Below are 14,050 nucleotides of genomic sequence, written 5' to 3'. Positions count from 1 at the left end.
CTGCTTAAAGCTTTATTTATATTTTGCTGATAACTTTCCTTCTTTATTTTCTAACATTTTTTTTCTATCTATCAAGGACTTTATTTTTACAAAGTTGTATTTATAGCCGTATTTGTTATTTATCTGATTTTACATGTTTCTAAAGTGTTATTTTTTTCTCATTCTTGGTTTTCCATACATCCTTTTTGCCTTTTTGGAAATGACACAAAAATTCATTATTAGTTTGTATCTGTTTTTCTTCTTTGTAGAATAACTGTTGATGGAGACTTTTAACAGCAGCACTTTTCTAGAGAAATCCCTAGGACAATGTATATAATGAGTTACAGAATATACCTATAGATGAAAAGTTTTCTAACACAAATTTCTTATTTTTGTACATTTCAAGTTTTAACTGTCTAGATATAGTTTGATACATAGAAGTTTTAAAATTTATACTTCTCTATATTTGTACTGCTATGTTGTCAACTGTGAACATGGAAAGGAGAAAGAAGAAATGTCATTCCTTCCTATTCCTGTTTAACAAAAATAAGCTCTTAGGCAATGTAGAAGGTTCCAAAAGTTCCTTTCTATTCATGAGTAAACCGTGCCTGCATCATTTATTTCCTCAGTATGGGAGCGTATTTGTGTTTGAATTGGGATATTACATGGTGTAATTGAATGGGTTGGCTGAAGTGCTGGTTGGTGCCCTCTGCTTTCCTCTGATGGAGGACAGCGATGAGCAGTTCTCATAGAAAGGTGTAAAGGCCATGGTCAAGGAGAGCAGTGAATTGTAGGAACATACAGGTGGAAAAATGACCCAGATTTTACAAATTAGACAAGGATCTTTGCATAGTCACATCTAAACTGAGACCTGAAGAACAACCCAGTTTTAGAAGTTGGAAACAGAGTGTTTCAGACTTAACAAACTGCGTGTGGAAAATTGGGTGACAGGAGGGATTAGCAGGCTTGTTTGGAACACTGAGCAAAATTTAGTTCATATAGTTGAGGCATCACATTGAAATTAAGGATGGGGCAGGAGTGGATACAAAGATGGCAAAGGGTAAAGCTACTAAGGGGAGTATCAGTTAAATGTAAAAAGTGTTCTGAGCCCAAATCATGACAGCATTGGAGAAGAATAGACATATTTGAGAGCCATCTGTGAAGTAGAATTACTGTGTTTTGAAGAAGAGAGGAATAAAGGTGTAACATCCAGGTTTCTGGCTTGAATAGCTGGGTAGATGATAGGAACATTCACTAAGTTTTAAGAGGGCACACTAATGTTTAGTTTTAGAAAAGGAATTTGAGGTTATCTGCTGGGATAGCTGAGAACAGAGGTATAGGAAGCATGGGTCTGAGTTGGAGATAAGATTTTGGGAGTTAGGAAATCATTGAAGCCACGAAAATGGAAGAGATTGTTTAGTGTAAAGTTCAGAGCCTATGATCTCAGAGCCCCAAAGATATGGAGAAGAAAAAAGATGTGTTCAAAAGGAGTCAGGGTAAAGAAAGCCATGAGCATGGTGTGAGGAAAGTGCTTCAAGTAGGGGGACCATCTCAGTGTAAACTGTTGAGGTTTGAATATAGAACAAGAGGTTATTTTAGTGATTTCGGAGCGAGCAATTTTGATGGAATAATAGAGCCAGAAATCTTAGTAAATGTAGAAAGAAGAAAGTACAGAAAACTGTAGATGGCAGTGATTGAACAGGAGATAGGGTGGTGTGAAAGGAAGCCAGGTTGAAGGTGGATTTTTAAAATTAAAGTTTGGATGTGAATGGAAAGAAATCTATAAAAAATATAAGATTGGAGATAAAAAAGGTGAAATGGCAAGCGATGGAGCTGAAGACCTGAATTGATCATTGGGCATCACAGGGCATCATTAGGGAGACTGGCCTTGGCCAGAGCGTCACCCCTCTTAAAACAGAGGAGCGCAAACATAGGTGCTCTCAGATCCAGCTGTAAGTTCATGGGCAGCTTGTTGAAGATAAATCAAGAGGTAGTCTAAGAGGTATTGGGCGGGGGGGCGGGGGGGTGGGATTGGGTATTTTGAGATGTGTGGATATGGTTTAAAAGACTTTGAAGAAATAAGAGGATTGAACAGCTGTGTGATTTTATCTCAGCTGCCAGAATGTAAGCTTAGAGGAAGGTGGGCACTTGATTCAATAGGAGTTGATTCACCAAGGTGGTAAAACAGAAGGACAGAAATCAAGCCGAGAATTCATTCTGCAAATAATGAGAAGCCCTATGACCAAACTGTAAGTCTGGAGAGTCTTTTCTAATAGTGCCACCAATGTAGATGGGGGAGGGAAGGCAAAATGGGGTGTGTGAATAGCCAATTGCAAGAGGTGATTTTTGAGGTCATAATGACCTGAAATGGAGTGACTGTGGAAAATAATAATCATATAGACCTTTTAAGTACCAGTGTCTTTTGAGTTCCCAAAGTAAATGTTTGCCTTTTCCTAACTGATTTGCATACCTCTGAGGAAATTTTGAGACTAGAATAACCTACTGTGAACTTGACACAACTAAACTGATAGTATTCATCCTAAAATTTTAAGGTTTTCCATTAAAATTGAGAATCCAAGCTGAATGGGATTCTGAGATAACTGGAAAAAGTTCCTTTTGTCAGCTTCTCCCACTTTGTCATCTGTCTTCAAAATTTCCATTCAGAATTCTGATTTTCGCACAGGTATGTAGTTGATGAAAAGTGCAGTCCTTCAACTAACCATGCCCCCTCCTCTGGTCCTGCTTGTGAATGTCTTACCATAGTTTTTAAGTTCTAACTCAAGATGTTCTTTTAAACTTGTATGGTTGAGGCAACGCTTGGCACAGAATATTCTGAAACATTTTAATAAAATGTAGTTAGATTTTCTTCATGAGTTCTCATTCAACATCCTAAGTATTTAATGGGGAAACTACAAAGCGTGGAGTAGATGATTTCCTAAATTTAATTTTGCTAGAAAAACATTTCCAGATGACTCAGTCACCTTCATCTGGTTTGCTGCTCAAGCATTCCAAAAGATGCATTCTAAGAAGCACCAGTCCCCCAGGCTGGCCTGTGTGCAAAAGGTCCTGTAGGCTTTATAACAAGGCGAAGTGCTCAGTTCTCCTTCCTGTTCTTACTGAGTCACCGTGTCCCAGTGGATTTTTCAGACTTTATATATGTCACAACTTTTTACCTCTCACAGCACAGTCTGGGGACCATAACTTGGGGAATCCTGGTCTATACAGTTCTATGTTTATTCTCTAGGGTTTCTCTGTAGTCACTGTGATATTCCCAGAAATTGATGACTCTACAAGTTCATCTATGCACAGGACTTGTTCCTGGTGTACATAAATTAGAGTAATTGAAATTAAATTGTAAGTGCTTCATTAGCATTCACCATTAAAAGGGCATTGGTAAACATCTGTAAGCCAAAGAGGATCACGTTCTAGTCAGTCTATTTTCTGAGTTTTGTTTTTGTATATTAGGTTTTATTTCATGCTGAATTAAGAAAGGAAGAACTGTGGTCACAGTCTGTTCGGGGGGGCTTTACCATCAAATACAAACCATGAGAAAATACCTGCTGTGAAGTTAGGAGAGCATCAAGATCAGTGTCTTCTCAAGTCTAAACCCACTTAACTCGGTCAGACCTGGATGAAATGTAGACAGACATTTTATTTTTTTTTTAAAAAACCATTTATTTATTTATTTATACAAGCACTGGGTACAGTCAGAAGCGTGGGAGGGTGAGAGAATTCACCAGAGCCAAAGCGGGGAGCAGAGCAGGCAGAAGGACCGAAGTACACTGCTGAGGGGAGCAGCGGGCGGCAGGAGAGGTCTGCGCGCCATGTGGGACCCTCCTCCTGTGGCCGGGGAGCAGCCGGGGATCGAACCGGCGCTGCAGAGGCTGCGGGCAGCTTCGCAACCCAGCGCTCAACCGCTGTACCACCGGGGAGGCCCTAGACAGACGTTTTAATACAGAAATTAAATCCCTGACATTACTTCTTAGGTTGTTTTCATTTACCACTTTGCTTATTGCCAGTGCTGTAAGTAAAGTTATTAAAATTTTGACTCATTTAAAATATTCCAGAGAAATCAGCAATTTTTAATAAAAATCTGTTATCCTTGCAATTGACTTTTTCCCCTCTTATGATCTTCAGAGGAAGTAAGGAGAGTTGTTTTGAGTTTGGAGTGTGTCTAACTCTTGCCATAGTTCTTCACTAAAATATAGAACATCTCCTCTAGTAATCCCTTGCTGTGATGTTTTTCCTTTAAATGGTTCTTGGATATTTTACATTCCATTGCTTTGTCAACAATTACTGCATTTTTTTCCAGGATACTGTGCTTTATTAATTCCTTCATTTCTTTCATGGAAAACTGTTCAATTCAACAAATAGCCGACACTTTTTCTATTGATCCAACAGGCATGGTATAGGACATTAGACAGTAGAGTCAGAGAGGAACTCAGAGGACTCATCAAAAAAATATCTAATTTTTACTTTGGCAACATAATAATTATAACTTGGAGAAAGATAATTTGATTGTTTTCTAGGCTATAGAGGAAAAGAGTACAAACATAAAATCGATTCTCTAAATTTGGGAGGCTGGTCTGGCCTGTCTTGTAAGTAAGGTTTTTTTGGAGCACCACCTTGCTCATGCCCTTGCGTCTGGTCTGCTGTTTTGGGCTACAGACGTCAAATTGAGTCGCTGCAACAGATCATAAAGTTCACAAAGCCAAAAATCATCCTCTGCAGAAAAAATTTGTTAAGCCCTGTTTATGTCAGTAGAATTTTGATACGGTGTCCATAGGGGAAAAAAGGTCATTGAATTTTTAAAAGTAGGTTACATCCAGCCATCCCCAGCCAGTTACCCATTCCCTCCACCCACACAATGTCTCTCTTACCGTGTACTTCTTTTGTTTTGTCTCTATGGGACTAGAGATATCCAGCCTTTATCCCGCAGAGTAGTGCTGGGGGAATGATGAGTGCCAGTTTACTGTTTTGTAAAGTTTATTCTCTCCCTGCAACTTCCAGACCTCTTTTCCTATTCGAGGTAAGTTCAAGGGTCACCCTTCTCTTAACCAGTTGCTACTACCAGTTAGGAAAAGACTGACATCAGTGCTTCCCAACTAAATTTCTTCCTCAGTTGTTCTTCCAGTTTCTACATCCCCTTCTCTATTTCTTCACTCAGGAATTAAAAATTCTTTTTTTTTTTTTTTAAAGATTTATTTATTTATTTATACAAGCACTGGGTACAGTCAGAAGCGCGGGAGGGTGAGAGAATTCACCAGAGCCAGAGCGGGGAACAGAACAGGCAGAAGGACCGAAGTACACTGCTGAGGGGAGCAGCGGGCGGCAGGAGAGGTCTGCGCGCCATGCGGGACCCTCCTCCGGTGGCCGGGGAGCAGCCGGGGATCGAACCGACGCTGCAGAGGCTGCGGGCAGCTTCGCAACCCAGCGCTCAACCGCTGCGCCACCAGGGAGGCCCCAGGAATTAAAAATTCTTAATTCAGCTATCCTAGCTACCATTTTCCCTCCCTTGTTTTTTCAGGCCATGAGCAGTTGTTTGTTTTTTATACAGTTTAGTTTCCAAATATTTGAGGATTTTTTCATATACTTGCTGTTACTGAGTCCTAATTTGTTATTGTTGTAGAATAGACTTCAGAGACATGGGTGTTGTGAGTGAGGAATAAGTAGAGGGTAGACCATGCAGGTTCTCATAGCTGTGTTTCTCCGCTTCCAGTGGCTTTTATCATTGGGAGTGGATGGGGGAGGTGTGTGACTTTCAGAGTTTGCTTTCTGAAATATCTCTGCCTGCACTGTGGAAAATGATTGCTGTAGTACAAGAGTAAAAATGTACACCATTATGGTAGTCCAGTGAGAAGCGTGCTGCTGAAAAACAATGATTTACAGACTTAGTGTGCATCAGAAGGGCTTGTTAAAAAAAGGCATAGCAGGACTCCAACCATTTTGTTTTACTTGGTATGAGTGGGACACTTGTGATGCTGGTCCAGGGACCACACTTTGAGAACCATTGATATAGCATATTGTAGTGGTGGAAAGATTCTTTACTAATATGATCATGCTGTTATAAATATCCCCCTAAACATTACTTCAACTATATTTCACAAATTCTGATTTTTGTTGTGATTTCTTTATGGGTTATATTTGCTGTTACTGATTCCTAATTGGTTATTGTTGTATAATACACTTCATAGGGCTTTAATCCCTTTGAATTTACGGGGATTAGTTTTATGGTCCAGAATCTATCCAGATCTGTCTTCATGAAAGTTCTGAGTGTTGCTGAAAATAATAGATTCTGCTGCTGTTAGGTGGAACGTTCTATAAATGTCAGTTAATGAAGTTAATAGTATTGTTGACTCTTTGACATGCTTACTGAAGTTGAGTCTACTTGTCCTGCCTATACTTGAGGAATGGGTATTGAAAGCTGCAATTATGATTCTGGGTTTTTCTATTCATCTTTTAAGTCTGTCAAGTTTTAGTTCATGTATTTTGAAGCTGAGATTAGGTACATACATTTAGAATTTTTACGTGTTTTTAATTAGATGCTAGACATTGTCAATTTTTACATTATATGTTGGAGTTTTGTTTGTTTGTTTTTGCAATGAATGCCTTAAGTATTTGTATAATTTATTCCAGGAGGCCATTAACTTGTTGAGAAACTTTTTGATTTTTTTCATTTCTTGCTTTATGAGGCAAGCCTAAAGATAGTTGGTCTCAACTAATGCTGATTTTACCTTACAGAGTGTATTTGGCAATGTATGGAGATAATTTTGATTGTCATGCCCAGAGGGTGGTGACCAGGATATTCTAAATATTCTACAATGCATAAGACAACTCCCACAACAAAAAAAAATTGTCCCCAAATATCAGTGGTGCCAAGACTGAGAAACCTTGCTCTAGGGCAGATTTGCCCCCACTAGTGAACCATACCACTGCCCTTCTGAGGATTCCACTTAAAGCCACATGTGCTATATCTTTACATTCTTGCTTATGGGAACTCAAGTTATATCCAGTCCTGTCTACAACTCTAGGGGTTTTCCTCATAGTACTCTTCAGAGGTCCTTTTTACAGGTTTGGGGAACATTCATGCACTGGTCAAGTGTTTATAAACTTAAGGGGATGCCAGTGCAGACCTCTGACCTCTTATGTCTGCAGCTCCCTCTCTCTATTCTGCCCCACAGTTGTAGTCATCTTGGACTCTCAACTCCAATCTCCCTTCCAACTCAACAAGTTTCCTAAGTGATTTAGGAGCCCTGGGACCTCTTACCATACTGTAGCTTGGAAGCTCCAAGCAGTAAGCCAGCAAAGTTCAGGTGTTACTTTCTTTGTTTACCTTCTTTCAGGCATCACTATCATCCTGCACTTCTATTATCCATTGTCTAAAAAACATGATTTCACATTTTTTAAAGTAGTTTAAAGTGAGAGGGTAAATCTGATAACTATTACTTCATCATAGCCAGAAGAGAAGTCCCAGATTCATCTTTTCTAGAAATAATTAACCAGTTTCTATAGGCTATGTGCTGAAAATAAAATGCTGAACAAGACCAACAAGGATCTGTATTTTCATCAAGCTTTTATTTTAGTGGGATGGGGAAAAAGGTGAAATAGAAAATACAAGGCGGTAAATTCTGATAAAGAAGTTAAATGATAAGATAAGATTAGTTTTGAGGGGGAGCTACTTGAGGTTCAGTGCTCAGGAAAAGCCTTTCTAATAAAGCAATGCATAAGATGTAGGTGTCATTGATGACTGAAACCGAATATGGATGAGAAATCCTAATGAGAGTATGGAATTACAGAAAGCCTAAGACTCAGCCTTGAGAAATTCTGACAGTTAGCCAGGTAAAGTAGGATGAGTTGCAGTCGAAGGTAGAGGCAGAGGGAAGCCAATATTGCGTTTTATATTAAAAGCCAAGGAAAAGTTTTAAGTTTCAAGAAAGGGATTATCTTAGTTCTGGCCACTGTAACAAAATGCAACCTGCACAGCATAAATAACATAAACTTAATTTTCTCACAGTCCTGGAGCCCAGAAAATCTAAGATCAAGAGCTAGAGGATCTGATTGCTGGTGAAAGCTCTGTTGATGGGTTACCAATGGCCACTTTCTGTTCTCTCATTTCTTGTCTTAGAGGGACACTAATCACATCAGAGTAGGGCCCCACCCTATGACTTCATTTAACCTTATCTCCCAAAGGCTTTGTATCTCTTTACAGAGGAGGCTCTGTAGGGCTTCAACATAAGTGAAAGAGGAGACACCAACTCACTCCATACAAGAGGAAATGACCAGCAATGTTGAATGTAGTTAGGAAGCCCAAAAATTTGCAAATGAAACTTTACGCAAATTTCTTTATATTGGAAGCCCTTTCTTTATATTTCTGTTAGGTGGGTGTGTTGGTTAAAGAGCTGAGGAAACTCTGAGTGGAGTTCCCGCTGCAGTCACCACCAGAACTGGCCGATGGACTCATGGCAGCCCCTCATACAACTCAATCAATGCTTTACAGCAGGGTCCTCTGTATATACCTCCTGGAGCCCAGAAACCACCAAATTTAGAGTTCAGTGTTGTATCAGTGACTTGATTTTTATAATGTCTTACTGTATCAGAAAAAAACAAAACAAAACATGGCAATACACTTGACTACTTAATGAAAGGCCTTTCATCTAGTTGTGCACATTTAACAGCCTTTCATGATGACTGGATAGATTTGTGGAGACCTTAGGCTCACGGCTAGTGCTGGGCCATAATAGCTATTAGTAAAAGTTTACTCAGTTAACATTAGAAGACATCATTTTCGGAGGAAAAATAAACCAGTCATCCAGAATTTGAAGTTAAATAAAGAAGTGCAAACTCGATGGTTCCAGGTATAATAACTATTCAAATTTCAGATCCTGCAGCTGAGTCGAGTTTATCGGTGCAGACAGCTGACTTCTCCCTTTGAAGAGATGAACATGTGTCCTTTGAAACCCACCATCTAAAGAATGCTTTTGTGGTAGCTCTCAAAAACCTGTCACCCTTGTGCTCTGGCACTTTTTCCTTTTGTTATTTGAGAAATGGGAAGATAAAACTAGAGCTGCTCAGTTAGTTAAATGTGAAGAAATGTCATCCTCTAAATATGTAGCTCTCCTTAATTCAGGTATGTGGTCGCCCACTGGGATTCCTTTCTGTCTGAAACTTTTAGACTGGATACTTGTCATGTGTTAAGTATTCTGAAGAAATAGATAAACTGATGTTAATATGAAGGAAGATCATAATTGATGCACAGCCCAAGAGTTAGCATGCAGGAGAGGGTAGATCCCAAGCCCCGACGACTTCCACTATTTGGCATGTGACTTTGGGTAAGTCATTTTACTTCTCTGAGCCTCAGTGGGTGGTGGTTGGAATCAAGTGAGGAAATGTAAGAACTTTTAGCATAGTGTCTGGCTTATAACAATTGCTCTATATTTCCAGACCTGTCTTATCACACTAAAATGTGTCATTCCCTGTAATTTGGCTAGCTTACATTGTCAGACTTGTCTGTCAGCTTACAGTATGCCAGCACCATATTGTCTGCTGTGAGAAGTACAAGTTTAAACTAAAGCTAGATATATTAAAATTACCAGTAATCACTCATTTAAATCACAAATCTTAATTGCTTGGATTCCCATGACCCACAAGATTTTCATCATTTATACTTTCCAAGATATTCTATTCTATTCTATTTTCTAATATTTTGTGAGCTTTCAATCAGGTGGTTTAGAGAGGCTCTATCTCAGAGTAGATTGAATCTCTGATGAAATATTGAAAATATGCTTAGATAGTCCTTTCAAGTGCTTCTTGGCCTTGTTTAACCCTCACTGTCTAGGTCCCAGTTTGATAGAAATAAAAGCTGTCTTACTGCAAGCACCTCTCTTCCAGCTGCTTCCTTCTCACCAAAATATGCAAGTTAAACTAAGTCTTTGCATTTGTCTACAGCTCCATATGGTTTTAAAGCATATTAACTGGCTCTCATTAGATCATCAGAAATGTATAAGGTAAGCAGGGAAGATGTCATTTAACTTTTTTCCCCTTACAGATGAGAGGAAGGAAGGAGGCTGAGATTACTTGTCCAAGGTCACAGAGTTGACTATTGCCAGAACATGAACCCAACTCTTCCTATTCTCCCCTGCAGCTCCTTACTCGCCAGAGCACCACTGAACTTGCTGGTGCTGAGTGGATGTGGCTAGATAAGCCAGAATCAGATAAAATAGCTGCTGCTGTTGCGGCTTTTAAGTCATGACATAAAACAGGCCCCAAAATGAAAGAATGATGAACTGATGATACAAATAAATTTAGAATGGACTTATTACAAAATCACCATAAATCAGATACAACTAATAACTAGAGGGGGAGGAGAGTGGGTTATGAATCACATAAAACAAAGGATTAATCTTTGTTTTGCTCTTTTATAGCAGGTGAAGATTATTATTAGTTTTCTGTTGTATTCCTTTTTCTTTTAATCAGGTAATGTTGACTCACACATGAAAAAATGTTCACCGTCCCTTATTAGGGAAATGCAAATCAAGACCACAAGGAGTTAGTCTTAACCGTAGATTATCTCAATTGGCAAAGAACACATACGGGAAATACAAATAGCTTCTAAGACAGGAAAGTAAGTTTAACCTCCTTCATAAGAGAAATCAGAATTAAGCAATGGCATATCATTTCTTAGCTATCATCGTTGCAGAGATCCGTAAGTTATATTACACATTGTTGGTAAGAATGTGAAAGAATAAAGACATTTTCAGACATGGCTAAAGATAGTAATCTATGAGGGACACTTTAATAATTCCAAAATTTAAAACTTTTGAACCAGCTCTCCCATTCTTAGACCTCAATTCTATAGCTATTATTTGTGCTCATACTTAGAGACGCGTGTAAGATATTTAACGCATGATCGTTTAGGCAAAAGATTGGAATAGGCTTACCTAAAGTCTATCAGTTGAAGTCTGGTGAAATAAATTATGATATATCCACAGAGTGGAATTTGATGAGGCTGTTAGAATCAAGCACTTATTATAAAAATAGGAAACAACTCCAAAATACACTTATTTTAAAAAGATACAGAGCTGTGTGGGAGGAAAGGAGATAACAGCTGCATATCTGTCAAGGCAAAGATACAATCTGGCAGAAGACTCAAAAAATCGGTAACAGTAGCTCCTGGAGAGGCAGACTTCATTGTATAACATTTAGTGATTTTTAAAAATTTCGCAAATACCTATTTTAAAAATATACAAAAAGGGCGGGAAATTGTTTAAAAATCACATCAGGAAAAGCTGAGGAACATTTATTAACCTTTCTCTTGGTGTAAGTGTATAGATGATTCCATAAATTACTGGTAAGTCACCTTAGTCCAATTTCTAACTTCCAAGTATTTGCTAAAAACCCTAAATTGCAAAATCTTTGTAAATGTGCACTGTCTTCCTCTTTGTATTCCCAAAGTGCTTTCAAGTGGGTTCTTGGTAGATACCAAAATGGATTGTAAGTGTTGAGGTGCTGGATGGATCCAGGCTGGAGAGACCCACCTACTTCTGGTTAGGACACTGGAAAAGAGCAGCTTATTTTTCTGTTTGGATAAACCTTAGTTTCCCCATCTCTGAAAGCTGGGGAGGGCATCTCCGGAGGTGCCCCAGCTGCCATTGCAGTGCCTGGGGCTCTATCTAGCCTTCGTGAGGTGGCTGGAGTCCCAGGACCCTGCTGGCCAACAGTGCCTGGTTTTTAGTTGTGTATTTGAGTCAAGCATGTCTATTACTGCTAATGGTACCAGTTTAAAAAAAAAAAAACAAAAACGAATAATATATGTGTATGGTTTTGTGAACCCCTAGAGTTTGTGTCCAAATTTGGAGTTCAGAGTCTAGAAAAGTGAGCTTAAAAATCTCTTTAAACTATCCGAAGGAACAATAATGTCATTGTTCAAGTAATCTCTGATGTATACACCCTTGTCAAACAAATAGCAGACATAAAATAGAAAAAGATGTTTTTAATGACCATGGTTTGTTGTTCCCAGCCTTCATTTTTTTTTTTTTTTTTTTTGGAGTTGGAAGCCATCGTAATATCATTGTTACAACTTAGCTTTTCAAAATGGTAAACAGCAATTTTTTTTTGTTTTGTAAATATAAATGTTAACTAGCAGTGCATGGGGGAAGGAAAAGCATTATTCTTAATCTGAGTTTTGCTAACTTGAAAACAAAAACTATGTGATCTGTAAGACCATCAGTCTAACTATAGTAACCAATGTAGATATTTTTAAATTCAGTTAAGATTTCTGACATGAATGAGACTATTGTGCTTTGGATCTTGTTTGTCACAAAACAATGACTGGAGTGGATTAAGATGTGGTGTATGTACAAGATGGAATACTACTCAGCCGTGAAAAGATAAACTCTGACCATTTGTAGCAACATGGATAGAATTGGAGGGCATTGTGCTAAGTGAAATAACCCAGAAAAAGATAAGTATCCGATGGTTACTCACAAAAAAAACCCTAGAAATCTTACTGTGGAAATTATTTATTTTAAATTTATTTGTATTATTCACATCTTTGTTTTGGCTTTTTAAAGTGATTCACAACATTTGATGAGTCTTTTAGCTGCCATCGTTTGTCGCTGTTTCATCTGTTTATACCTATCAGTGGATTGTTTCCCTGGGGAGAAGAGAGAGCATGAGAGCATTAAAATGTGATCTAACAGGTTAACTTTGTGTTTGAACAGCAAGAGTTTTGTTGCAATAAGGAAGGGTCAGAAAAATACTACACGGAAGTCTTCAGGATGCTGCTATGTAGCAACTCTGACAAGTCACTTAAGTTCTAGACAGTTGTTTCCTCTTTATTAATGAGAATTAGTGACTGTAGTTGGAAAGAGCTTGAGAATGATGTATTAACTAGTCAGTTAAGTGTCAAATGAGTAAATGTATAGCGAGCTATTTAATGGTTTTAATAACATAAGGATTTCCATCTGAGGATGTGAATTATAAATATTAGCTGAGGCTCGGGATTCCATGTGCAGTATGGAGTGGCCCCTCAGGACTATCAGATTTCTGTGAATCAAAAAACGCTAGAGTAGCGTTCTGTGTCAGATATTTCATTGTATGTGATTTTTACAAATGTTTATGAAACTTTTGAGCAGCTGTGTATTCAGGACTTTGCTTATCTCTGTAAAGAATGTTAACATGCTTCATGCTGTAAAAGGCTATCAGACATGAAACAGTAGTGGAGAACCCCAAATAATTTACAAGTGCAGTTAAGTTTTACTGAGTACAAAGATTACATTCAGAGATGTCATAGGATTTGCGCCAGGCTTTGAAGAATGCAGGGGCAAGTTTCTTAGGTGGGAGCAGGTGGGATTGTGTTCCATGAGGTTGTGAAATAGACTCCAGTCTGCCCAACAGAGGGTATGCATTAGGAAATAATGTTGACTAGAAATCAGGCCAACCTAATATAAATCCAAGTAGGCCAACTTTTCCATCAATGTAAAATTCTTTGAAACAGGCAGAGTATCCTGTGGACTCCTCAGGTGTCTGAAGAGCTGGCCACCACATAGTCTGGACAACTTGAGACTTCCCACCAAACCAGAACTATTTTTCTATTCCTAGTGATTGTTAGCCTCATCAGAGCTAGCAGGCAAGCTGAAGTGAACGAGCAAGGGCTGTATTCCAGTTTCAGTTGGGTTACTGTACCTCAGCCATACTTACACTTAATGGAGACTTTGTAAGTGTATCAACCTTGCTTAGCTATGAAATTTGACTGAGAGCATCCATGGGAATGTGCCTAGGACATGACAGCATTCAAGTAGTTAACTCCTTCTTGTCTCCTGGGAGGTTAAAGGACGAGTTAAAAAGGAATGACTCATGCCAGGCTCACCCGGTTAATGTTTCTGATATACTGTTGAAATCCGTATAAGCAGTGGGTTTTGTCCCATGGTATGAGAGACATGTCAGGCACCACGCTCTTGCACGTTACTGTTTTCAGTAAGGAGGTGGGAGCTAAACAACTCTTGTGCTTTCAGAATGAGAAGTGCTCTGTCTACTCCAATGTTTAGAGGGCCAAAACGATAAAACTTGTATT

General features: G+C 38.7%; 1 protein-coding gene across 4 annotated transcripts in view; it reads left to right on the top strand.

The window, feature by feature from the left end:
* LCORL (ligand dependent nuclear receptor corepressor like) overlaps nucleotides 1-14,050 on the top strand; it is a 131,336-nt gene that overhangs the window by 111,770 nt on the left and 5,516 nt on the right. Inside the window, exon 8 of one of the 4 annotated variants that reach the window (XM_054688047.1) lies at nucleotides 9,152-9,983. The exons of the other annotated variants lie outside the window; for them this stretch is intronic. Coding sequence (XP_054544022.1) covers nucleotides 9,152-9,174 — 23 coding nt within the window. The 3' untranslated portion in view covers nucleotides 9,175-9,983. Of the gene's footprint in view, nucleotides 1-9,151; nucleotides 9,984-14,050 lie in introns of those variants that run through there. 4 annotated transcript variants of the gene reach the window in all.

Source organism: Talpa occidentalis, unplaced genomic scaffold, assembly GCF_014898055.3.
Source record: "Talpa occidentalis isolate TD23 unplaced genomic scaffold, MPIMG_talOcc4v2.1 talOcc4.6, whole genome shotgun sequence".
Lineage (NCBI taxonomy): Eukaryota > Metazoa > Chordata > Mammalia > Eulipotyphla > Talpidae > Talpa > Talpa occidentalis.
Note: the sequence above shows the minus strand (reverse complement) of the source record. Positions and strands in the feature narration are given on the sequence as shown.